This window comes from Schistocerca americana, chromosome 8 (assembly GCF_021461395.2).
Source record: "Schistocerca americana isolate TAMUIC-IGC-003095 chromosome 8, iqSchAmer2.1, whole genome shotgun sequence".
NCBI classification, from domain to species: domain Eukaryota; kingdom Metazoa; phylum Arthropoda; class Insecta; order Orthoptera; family Acrididae; genus Schistocerca; species Schistocerca americana.
The window spans coordinates 244,353,275-244,366,117 of record NC_060126.1 but is presented as its reverse complement, the minus strand read 5'-3'; the positions used below and the strand labels follow the sequence as shown (position 1 = coordinate 244,366,117).

The 12,843-nt window shown below is 38.0% G+C and overlaps 1 protein-coding gene across 3 annotated transcripts in view; it reads left to right on the top strand.

Moving 5' to 3' along the window:
- LOC124545002 (lanC-like protein 3) overlaps positions 1-12,843 on the top strand; it is an 89,070-nt gene that overhangs the window by 43,187 nt on the left and 33,040 nt on the right. For all 3 annotated transcript variants that reach the window (XM_047123758.1, XM_047123759.1, XM_047123760.1), the window contains exon 3: positions 8,230-8,511. In XM_047123758.1, the coding sequence (XP_046979714.1) occupies positions 8,230-8,511 (282 nt within the window). The remainder of the gene's footprint in view (positions 1-8,229; positions 8,512-12,843) is intronic.

Genomic DNA, 12,843 nt, shown 5'->3' with positions numbered 1-12,843 from the left:
TCTTCGCTGGACAGCCATTGGCTGTCAGTTGTATCAAGGGAAAATTGAAAGGCTGACCTCCATGTCTGCTTCATGAAACTGACATGGAGCTCAAAATGGCAAATCAGAAACAGATAGAGGAAAAATATAAAACTGTAGAGTCAATCATGACTACGGGAAAGGTGGATACTGCTTATAGGAAAATTAAATAAACAATTGGAGAAAACCGAGCGGGGTGGCGCAGTGGTTAGACACTGGACTCGCATTCGGGAGGACGACGGTTCAATCCCGCGTCCGGCCATCCTGATTTAGGTTTTCCGTGATTTCCCTAAATCACTCCAGGCAAATGCCGGGATGGTTCCTCTGAAAGGGCACGGCCGACTTCCTTCCCAATCCTTCCCTAATCCGATGAGACCGATGACCACGCTGTCTGGTCTCCTTCCCCAAACCAACCAACCAACCAATTGGAGAAAAGAAACAGCTGTGTGAGTATCTAGAACTAAGATGGCAAACTGGAATTAGATAAATGTAGCAGATCAGGGTCCAGTGGCTGCTACTGGGCGATAAAAGCTGTTTTTATGTTTATCAGGAGGCATTCAACTCCCATCAAGGGGCATCCTAGGTTTGTTTCTGGTGAGGGAGACAGGAGTCTATCATGGGTGGCTGCTGTGAAACAGTTTGTGAACAAAACAATTTTTTGTTATTCTGCTAAGCTTGATCAAGATCAACAGTGTTCTTGGATGCATTGCATGTTCTCACCTCTCACCACATGATGGTACATAATGCACTCAGGAACACTGCCACACATGATCAGTTTGGTGATAACAGGTGTTATGATGTGAGTAGGTATAATATTGCTGGAGCGTGCCGACAGCCAACTCTTTGAACACTGTATAATCACAGGTCAACATTATTCTGACACTGTAATCGTTCCCCATGTGCATCTTTTCAGGGGTGCATTTGACCCTGATTTCATTTTTGTGGTTAACAACACATGACGGCATTGAACGGCGCAGGTGGAGCAGCTCTTGGAGCGATAGGATATGAGGCCAAAGATCTAGCCTGTCCTTTTTTCTTCAACTGAATCCATCAAGCACTTATGGGATGTGTTGCGGAGACATATTGTGGCATGTCCACATGCACCAAACATTCACAGCCACCATAAATTTCAGTAATTCCAGTGTAATTATTTTCTTTGAATAAGTGTCATTTCTGTTTGTCTCATTGTTGATTTCTTTCAGTTACCTTCTGTACTATACTGTAGCAGTTATTTCTGTGTATGATCAGAGTTTCATTAAGCTGTGTTACTTGGCATTGACAACTCATACAAAAGTTGCTTTCATCCTTAAGTTTTGCACACCACCAGATTATACTATCATGCACGCTTTGGTACCACTTAACTGATCTTTAATTGGCAGTCTGATGTGCCCATTGTTCAAAAATCTCCATATACAAGTTGGCAACAGTTAGACTAAGAGTTCCCTGCATGTTAACCTCATCAATGTGCCTGTAAAATGCACTGCTGTACTGGAAATGGTTGTAGTAAGACTTTGTCTAAACAGAGAAAGTGACTATTTCCATCAGAAAATACTTTCTTTGTGAAAAATAACTTTGTTCATAGGGATCATTATAAATAGGGAGACTATGTTTAAGCTAACAAGAATATTACAACCACCCACATTTGTGTCCTACAGTTTTTCATTAAAAGACACTGAGTTATTAATATAATTGTCAGTTTACCATTTAAACAGGTCAATTTATTTCCTGCAGAATTGTTTCATATATGGAGAGAGAGAGAGAGAGAGAGAGAGAGAGAGAGAGAGAGAGAGAGAGAAGATTTTTACCACTTACACAGTTTTTGTCCAAAATTTGATTTTAGGATTTGTTAAAAATCTGATTTTACGATATTACTAAAGCTTTTTGTAAGTAGTTGGATCAGAAAGATCAATGATCTTCATGAGAACTGTGGCAACACTTTTGTTAGATGAAAGTGTAATAATCTTATCTGCATTGATATTCCTAATCACCTTCTTTTGCACTTACAAACAATTACTTTCAATGGGCTTAATTTTTTTAATCTATTTGGTCCAAATTTCATAAATGACCTATTGTGGTAACCAATGGATTCCTGCCTCATTATTTTGCTGTAATGTCCTCCATGAGAACTTTTAGGGATGTCACAACAAAGTGGCTGTTGTAACCCTCACTTTAGATTTAAGAGTCATTTATTGAATAAACTGTCCAGTAGTCCACAAAACTGAGCAGTAATAGTTGCTGATTAAAATCATGTAAGTCCAAACATGACTAAAGTGTTCTGCAAGTAATTGCAGTATTAACGCCAGTCACAAATAAGTCTTGGTGGTGGTGGTGGTGGTGGTGGTGGTGGTGGTGGTGGTGAAAACCACATGTTCATCAAATAGAAGCACTGTATGGAAATGGGAACCAGTTTGTGGAGGGCAGCCCAACCACTGTAAATCGTGGGATAAATTGGAAGGCGTGGCAATCACTATCCAGTCCACTCCAAGAAAAAAGCAGCAGTGTTCTTAGTTCACTTTGTAGAGGCAGAGATGGATAATATAGTCTGCAAAGAAAAAATGATGGCAAGCCAGCTGCAGTATAGCCTCTTATATAGGCCTGCTACAGAATTTCAAGTGACTGGCCTGCGACATTGGCGGGAATGCCCTTACTGGATGTGAGTGGTGTTAGGCATTTCAGTATGCCCATAACTTGCATTTTTTTGTCCGGCTGTGCTACTGAAGTTAGCTCCATTATGAAGTACCAAATTTTCATCTTTAGTTAATTCTTTACCAGATGAGTGAACAGTCATTGATTAGGAAAACTGACAACTTGACTAACCACATCCAACCTAAGTGTTGTTCTGTGACAAGATACATTGTGTCAGAAATTTGATGTAGTGATGATCTGGTGATCATAAACATTGAAAATAGTAATGTGTAAAGTATAAAAATTAATTCATTTGTGATCTAGAGTCAACTCATTAGTAAAACATTTAAGGTTTATGTCAGTGAGAATAGGTGATGAAAACCAGAACTAATTGTCCAAGAGAATGCTGGTCATAGACGCCAGCAAAAGAAAATTTGTGAATGTATACAACAGACATTAACTTAAACTCTGATAATTCCATTTTTTAAATATTGTTACTGATAATGGATGAGTGGATTTACTGTTAGATTTAGACATTGGCTTTATTTCTGGTAACCAGTTTCATATACAATAATATCTGTCTTCAAAGGTTCACATTTATTTACTGTAATACTATATGATGTATATAAGTCATGTTTGCATTACACAGAGCTTTTGATTTGATAGGCTAAAACAAGGCAAATTGATGGAGATTTTGAGAAATATTGCAATGGAGGAAAGAGATTTGTGAATCCTCAAGAACCTGTACTGGAATCAAACAGCAGTGTTGCGTATTGATGGAGAAAACACTGAAGCAGTCAAAATTCTCAGGGGAATAAGACAGAGTTGTATCTTGCCACCCATACTATTTAATATATACTCAAAATTAATGTTCTTAGAATCCCTGGAAGAAGTAGAAGAAGGAATTTTGATAAATGGAATAATATTAAACAGCATTCGATATGTTGATGCCTATTGTATTTAAGCGTTACAATTATGAATGACTGGAATTGTAAGAGCTAGCGGGCAGTATGGGCTTGAAATAAACACCACAAAGACGAAACTCATGGTCGCGAATAAAGAAAATATTACAGGAGTAAACTTAATCATAAACCAAAGAACTATAGAAAAGGTAAAGCAATATACATACCTTGGAACCATAAAAAATGAAAATTGGCATAACTCGCAAGACATCAAGATTCACATTGGGAAAGCAACAAGTGTCTTTCAGAAAATGAGTGCTGTCTTCAAAAGCCATAACTCTAAGAACAAAAATCAGACTTTTGTACTGCTTTGTACATTCTGTTCTCATAGTCAGGCCTTTGAATTGTGGCTTTATAGGTAGACCCAGAGGGTGACAAACATAGAAGTTTTGAGAAGAATGAACGCAGCACCTAAATTAATTGAGATAGTGAAATGCTGAAAGTTGCAATGTCTGGGAAATATTGTGTAATATAAATGGATATGATTTGCTACAAGAAATACTTCAAGGGAAAATAAACAGCAAGAAGAGGTCCTGGAAGAAGATGAATATCTTGGTTCGACAACCTTAGATGTTGGTTCAATATGTCTTCAACAGAACTATTCTGTGTTGCTACCAAAATAGAAGAATAGCCATGATGATTGCCAACACCTGAACCAGGTAGGCACTGAAAGAAGAATACTGTATAATTGTGCGGCTCCTGAAAATAAGTATGAAAATATCTGAAAGTGGAATTGGGAGATGAATTTCAAAATCTAAAAAATGAATGGTTGTTGTACATCCTCGTTTCAGTAATGCATATTAGAGCTAAGGTTTTCAATAGAAATGAAATAGATATCCAGCAACTACTCAATATCAGGCTGGATATCAGATAGTTGGTCAATATCTGGCAGATACTGGATTTTCAAAAAATTATGAAAATTTCGGAAAACTCACTTTATTTAATTCAAATGTGAAGTACCCTTAACACAAATAAAACCACTATCTCTTCAAATCAAAACACCATTCCAGAATGAGATTTCCACTCTGCAGTGGAGTGTGCACTGATATAAAACTTCCTGGCAGATTAAAACTGTGTGCCGGACCGAGATTCGAACATGGGACCTTTGCCTTTCGCAGGCAAGTGCTCTACTTGCCCATGAAAAACAAAGGTCCTGAGTTCAAGTCTCAGTCTGACACACAGTTTTAATCTGCCAGGAAGTTTCAAAAAGTAAATTAGTTATCAAACTTAACTGGAGGTAAATTATAGTGAATGAAAACTGGTTTCTTGCTATTAGGAGGAAATAAGCAATTTTGCTTGTATTTGGAAACAAGGTCAGGCTCAGAAAAAAGTCTTTCACTATACACAGTGCTGCAAGGCATTGAAAAATATATTCTGGCAAACTTCGTCAAATTTGAGTATTGTTTCACTTTAGCAGACCACTAAATATAAGGGTTGCAATTGTGATTGATTTGAACTGTTTTCAAATAATAGTTAATCTAACTTGCAGTTGTTTCCTGACTGTCATACTATTATTATTTTCATTTACCACCTTGTTAAAGCAGTTCCAAAGTGTGCTGTGGGCTTTGTGAGTCACAGTTGATTCAGTCTCATCTCTTACATTTCTTTAAGTAGGCATTAGAGATGGACTGCTAGTGGTGAAAGATTCTTCACAAATTTCCAATAGGACCTTCAGTTGAGCTCTTTCAATTTCAACAACTCGTAAAATAAATTATCATGGATCTAGAATGGTAGCAATCAAGTGATTTGTATTATCATTTAAGGAACTGAAACGACGCTCCTTCAGCTTCCAGTGATGCTATCATATGGTAAACTGGAAGCTTTTTGTGTTGTCTCACCCTTATGTAAAATGTTATAGAATGCCACAATATTAGTATTACTTCGAATATCCAGGAGAGACCAGAACTTATTTCTTCAAAGAACTTCAGAAGCTTAACCCACTGCACCATCAAACACTACTGTTGAGACATCAAATTAGTAAGCATATCATGATCAGCCACATATAGCAACATAGCCTGTTTTTGTTCCAACTCCGCAAGCTGAAACTGTTATGCAAACAGGTCCATACATGAGAAGTAACAGAAACTTTAAATTTTTCTTTTGATATTTTCGTAAATTCAATACTTAGCAGGAAAACTACACTCCTAAGAAGCTCCTAGCATTAGTTGGCATTTTTGGATTTGGCTGTTAGTTGCTATATGCTATTGTTGTAACATACAGCTGAGAACCATGGGCCACATGAATACTTTATTCAGGCTGCATCCAGGCTGCAGTGTACAACCACTGTGTTGCGTGGAAAAAAAAACTACATTGGTCTTAAGATAGATTAGGTTATTTTTGTGTGTTTAAATGTTTTTTTAACTATATTTCACAAAAACATCTGCACATCCCAAATAAGTTTAATTAAAATGAGAATTTGATAAATAGGCACTTAAATAACAATACCGCCAAGTTAGCTGAGGGCGCTAATGCGCTGCTTCCTGGACTCAGGTAGGCACGCCGGCCCCAGATCGAATCCCCCCAGCAGATTGATGAGGGCTGGTGTGCCAGCCAGCCTGGATGTGGTTTTTAGGTGGTTTTCCACATCCCCCTAGGCGAATACCGGGCTGGTCCCCACGTTCCGCCTCAGTTACATGGCTCACAGGGCATCTGTCCACCCTCTGACACTAACATCGCCAAATCCATAGTAACACGGCCAACCCCGTGTTGAAGTTGGACAGAGGCCCAAAGAAAATGATGATGGGGCACTTAAATAACAATATTAATCATTATAGCTGTAGACAAACACATTGCTGATCAGCGTAATAAAAAAATTCTGAACAAAACAATAAGAGACGAGCTAATACCTGTGTTTTCTCCTTCTCCACTATGAGAAATTTGACTCAGACAACAAACAGCATACTTATTACTGCCACTATTTATACACTATGTGATCTAAAGCATTCGGACACCTGGCTGAAAATGACTTACAAGTTCGTGACGCCCTCCATCGGTAATGCTGGAATTCAGTGTGATGTTGGCCCACTCTTAGCCTTGGAGACAGCTTCCACTCTCGCAGGCATACATTCAGTTAGGTGCTGGAAGGTTTCTTGGGGAATGGCATCACATTCTTCACAGAGCGCTGCACTGAGGATATGTATCGACGTCGGTTGGTGAGGCCTGGCATGAAGTCAGCATTTCAGAACATCCCAAAGGTGTTCTATAGGATTCAGGCCAGAACTCTGTGCAGGCCAGTCCATTACAGGGGTGTTATTGTCGTGTAACCACTCTGCCACAGGCCATGCATTATGAACAAGTGCTTGATCATGTTGAAAGATGCAGTCGCCTTCCCTGAATTGCTCTTCAACATTGGGAAGCAAGAAGATACTTAAAAGTTTTTCCACTGTTCAGTCGTGCATTGTTTATGCTCCTTACATGAAGTAAGGCGTCGTTTGGCATTTACCAGTGTGAGCAGCTGCTCAACCATGAAATCCAAGTTTTCTCACCTCTCGCCAAACTGTCGTAGTACTTGCAGTGGATCTTGATGCAGTTTGGAATTCCTGCGTGATGGTCTGGATAGAGGTGTTCCTATTACACATTACGACCCTCTTCAACTGTCGGTGGTCTCTACCAGGCAAGAGACAACGCTTTTGTACTGTACGTGTCTCTTCACATTTCCACTTCATTATCACATCAGAAACAGTGGACCTAGGGATGTTTAGGAGTGTGGAAATCTCACATACAGACATGACACAAGTGACACTCAATCACCTGACCACGTTCGAAGTCTGTGAGTTCTGCGGAGTGCCCCATTCTGCTCTCTCACGATGTCTAATGACTACTGAGGTCACTGATATGGAGTATCTGGCAGTAGGTGGCAGCACAATGCACCTAATATGAAAAATGTTTGTTTTTGGGGGTGCCTGGACACTTTTGATCACATAGTGTATCAAAATATTCCCAAATAACATTTTTGTAATTTATGTTGCAATTAACAAATTATTTTCAGTAGTAACCTCAAATAACAAGCAAAAGAGATCGCAATTCTCAAAAGATGAGAGAGCCAAGTCAGTCAATCAGTATGTCATTTTCTCTTTTCACTCATGTAAAACACTGTCTAAATATACACAAATCCAAACAATCATATGTGCCTGATATCAAGGGGCTCATGCAAGCCTACACAATGTGACATGGTCCATGGCATTGTTCAACCGAATATCTGGCTGCTGGATACCCTGCTTATGGGATGGCTGGACATCCCGTATCTGGCCAAAGAATTATCCATTTCATCTAGTTTTCAGCAACGTATCCTGGAGAAAGTTGTGACATTGTTAGTGTACTTTCAGATTTAGTGATAACTTGGAAATGAAACAGGAGAGGTTAGTTCATGGCACAGTACAGCAAACACTTGTACCACGTGGCCTAGTCCATTCCATGCAATATCTGTGTGACATAGAACCCTCCAATTTCAGGTAGTTGCTTGTGTGTAATGTTTTGTGTCACAACAATTTACATTAGTCAACTACTTTTTTTTTTTTTTTTTTTTTTTTAAGCAAGAGCCACTTTTTTAATTTGTACACCTAGTATTAATTCATTTTTCACTAAATAATGCTACTTATGAATGTCTTGATGATTTTGCTTACAGACACCACAGAAGCAGAGAACTGCCTGAAGAAATTTGCAGCAGCTGCTCAGAACTGTAAACCATTGAACTTCTTACGTTGTGGGGGTGATGAGCTTTTTGTTGGTCGTGCTGGTTATTTATTTGCTGCACGATGGCTTCACAAACAATTTGGAAAAAATATTGTCCCAGAGAAAGATATTCATGAAATTTGCAGTGCTATTGTGGAATCAGGGCGCCGCTATTCAGAAAGACATCACAGTGCAAGTCCGTTGATGTATTCTTATTATGATACAGAATACCTGGGTAAGTCTTGAAATTTTGTCTCTGTAAATGTAGGAAGCCATGACTTCATTGATGAATAATCAAAACATTTGTTAGATGTTTACATCCTACCCTATTCCATTATGTTTGTAAGCTACTATTTTATGATGGAATAAAGAAGTAAATGAACTGCTGTGGTGATATTGCACAATAGCTGGTGTGACACGCAAAGACTTAGTGGTAATTAATATATTTTTTTACCTTGGCAAACAAGATCGTCTCTGCAGAAAACTGACAGAGATGGGTGTGTGAATTGTTGGCAATAATTTACTGAGGAACCAATACTGACAATAGCAAGGAAGAAGCTAAATCTATCGACATCAAACATAAACTGGGCTGGTAGAAAGTCTCTTTAGAAAATATTTATCTCAAGTGTAGTCTACAATAGAAGTGAAACATTGATACTAAATAAATAAGACAAGAATAAAATTGGAGCTTTTGAAAAATCGTGTTACAGAAGAATGCGGTAAATAATTTGTTTACGTAGGATTGTGAGGGAAATACTGAATTGGGTCGAGGAGAAAATATCATTACAGCACAACTTGACTAAACACATACCCCCTGAGGCACTGAGAAATAGTTAATTTTGTAATGAAAGTACCGTATTTACTCGAATCTAAGCCGCACTCGAATCTAAGCCGCACCTGAAAAATGAGACTCGAAATAAAAGAAAAAAAAATTCCCGAATCTAAGCCGCACCTGAAATTTGAGACTCGAAATTCAAGGGGAGAGAAAAGTTTTAGGCCGTACCTCCAAACCAAAACAAAGTTGGTCCATTGTAATATGAGACACAATTTAGGTCGAATGAATGACGATACAGCTTAGCAGTTAAGCTTAGCAGTTAAGCTTTACCAGGTAGCCATTGCTATGCGTCAGGCGCTCCGTCCGTATTTATACGGGTACCCTTCCTTTTTCACGTGCTTCGTCTGGTTTGAATCGATTGCTTATTTTCCTTTGATCTGATAAGTGCCGTCTTCTTTGTTATAGGCGTTTACGTCACTCTAAGCTGAAAATGCATTACTATACTGTGTCATGCATTGTTTGTCCCATTCTGATAGTGTGTGTTTACGGCCTGTCGCCGCTCGCGGGATGGCTAGCTTTTGTGCGTGCTACCGCCGCTTACAATTTGTTTTTAAAAAGAGATATGAATCATCTCATTAGCGAAACAATGGCAAGAGACTGCTATTTGTTGTTACTTACACTGCTGCTTTCTTTGATAATGATCAACAAGAACCAAATAATAGACTGCGTATGATAGAACATGTTCTGAACGAGAGTTAGGCGAAAATTTTTCACCGTTTGAAAATCTTTGCGGCCGCTTCTTTAGTACATCAAATTCTGCATAGAAATTAGAGTCATCTTAGATTTAAAAATCTAGTTAGTTGCTGTGCTTCATTTCTGACTGTATCACTATTACGCATAAGAATAATACGAATATAAACATGACACGATACGTATATTCTTCCACGTTTGCTGTTGTCTCACTCTAGTTTCGTAGTTTATTAGGCAGACAGGATTTAAATGAGATAGCAACAAACACGCAAGAATACATGGCAAAATGTTTATATCCGTGTTACGGTGAAGAGAATACTGCATGTGATTCACATTTCATCAGGTTCCTATTAGCAACCATCTCTTCTCACTGGTAGGAAAAAATTCAGAACGTAGAGTTGGCCATATTGACAAACATCCCAAACAATCTTGCCAGTCGGTTTTTCTTAGTACATTGAAATTCTGCTACATTCTAAGATGAACAATACGGAATTTGTATTTACTTCGTTGGATAATGTATGAAAATGCAGTGGTCGAAACTCGGGGTGGAGAAAAAAACTCGTCTTCTACCTTTTCTTTTAAATTTATTTACTGACGCAGAGGTTTTGGCGCCAGTATTTATCTTTGTGCCTACAAAGCATACCTGTGTAGCGCTACATATATTTGATGGCAGAAGTTAGTTGTGGTGGGACCTACCAACATTTTTCAGAACTTCCGCTTGCATTGCACTCTATTCTAAGCCGCAGGCGGTTTTTTGGATTACAAAAACCGGAAAAAAGTGCGGCTTAGATTCGAGTAAATACGGTAAATTTCAGAGGTAAACAATGTAGGAGGCAAAGGCTCAACTATAGTAAGCATGTTCAAATCAATTTAGGCACAGTAGTAATGCAGAGATGAGACTTGTGCAGAACGAACTAGCATAGAGAGCTGCAGCAAATCATTCATCATACTGAGGACCACAACAACATCAGGTTGCACAGACAGACTGATCTGCAGCATTGCTTGTAATCAAGGTTAGGTTGAAAGATAACAGTCTGGTTGAGAGTTGGTGCAGACAGCAAATCTGATGTCATGCAATATAACTCTAATTATGGCACATCATCTCTTAAACTTCAGACATAATATTCCATATTCTGTGTTATACATATGAGTAATGCGATACAATAAATTGCGTTTGATTGTTACACATAAGATTACTGTAGTAATTTTAAAGAACTGATGAAAATCTAACATGTCCTTTACCACCCTCACCTCCATTACACCATCCCTCCAGTACTTCCTTTGTCAGAGATAGATTAAAATGAGATGATTTCTTCCTTATGTTAAAGAAACAGAATGCATGTGAGCCCAAATTTGGAACCAAATGTGTAGACTTAAGAAAAATGTAAGTTTGAAGAATAATATGGGCTTGAAAATGAGAAGCTTGCCCAAGAATCATTCTTGAGTTATTTGTGTATTAATATGTGGTTTCATTTGTAATGTTTGTGGTTCTTCCATGTGACAGTGACATAGTTGACAGTTTGTGGTGGGTCCATTATGTCAGTTATCCAACAGGCGACAAATCTCATTTGTCATCCACTGTACTCACCTCAAAAAAGCACTGGCATTCAGGGTTGCAGAATAAAGACTTCCAGTGGCCATCATAGAAAATAGAAAATTTGCCATAAAGACAGAAATATTCAAGTATCATGCCATACAAAAAACTATTCTCTTAATGTCATCATAAAATTAGTGTTGACCTCAAATCATAACAAAGCAATTTGTAGACTGTGTACTGCATAAGTATATTGTGTTAGCATAAACATTGGTTTTATGTTTGTTAAAACTTTCTAGGAGTATGAGGGGATAGTGGCGTAGAGCTTTAAGATGACTGAGAGTCTCTGGTTATAATTGGATATATCACTATAAAATAATAGTGATGAATCCAATACCAGTTTATAAATCAAGCTTGAAAAATTTTAATTTCTGCATTTTGAGCAAATGAAAGAGAATTTTTTCCATGTGGTACCCACTGGTGTAAAGGACGTGCAGTGGACAGAAATAAATGAAATATCATACAGTGGAAAAGGAAATAGGAGAGAAAAGTAAGTTAAAGACATTGTGATGATTGTGTTCCAAAGACAATGGCTACTTGCATTTGAGTTTCTGGCTGTACAGGCAAAGAAGAAAATATTGAACCTTAGCCAGAGAACCATTTAAAGAAGAAAGTGAATGATTTGAAAATGGGATGTTTTGGATATGTTGGGTGCAACAAATTGCGTTTAGGAAATCCTATTAAATTTTAATCACAGGATGCTTAACTGTTGATATTTACATAGTAACACAAGTCAACAGTTAGTATCCCACAAAGATGTCTTGGTAGAAAGGAATAGCAGTAACAAGGTATTGAAGGTTACATAAAAAGAGCAAAAGCTGTGAATTCAGTGATAATGACATTTTAAGTTTTTTTATCGAGGAAGAATACAAAACAGCTGCATGTATTTGGGAAGTTATTTTATTTTGACAACCAGTTTCAGCATTTCAGTATTCCATCTTCAGGCCCTAATGCATTTCATATATAGACATTCAGATGTATTGATATTGGCATACTGGAGCCATCAGTGTCTGGATACTGTGAATTTAATATTCGAGTGCTTCCCTTGAAGATTTGACATCAAGTTATTATCAAGTCTTCAAAGTAACCACTCGAATAACGAATTCATGGTGTCCAAACACTGATTGCTCCAGTGTGCCAATATCAAAACACCTGAATGTCTACACATGGGGCGTGAAGACGGCATACTGAAATGTCGAAACTGGTTGCCAAAATAGAGTAAAATAACTACTCAAATATGTATGGCTGTTTAGTGTTCTTCCTTGATAAATGTTTGACCAGCCGCTGTCCCGGGTCCTCGGTGGATCAGCAGAGGTTTTACGTTTGTTGTTAATGACATAAGAAAGGAAAATTATGTGCTTTATTTTGAAAGCAAAACAACCCTTCAGCCAAAAAATAAATAAATAAATAAAATAAAATAAAATCATTACTTATGTACTGCAGACATT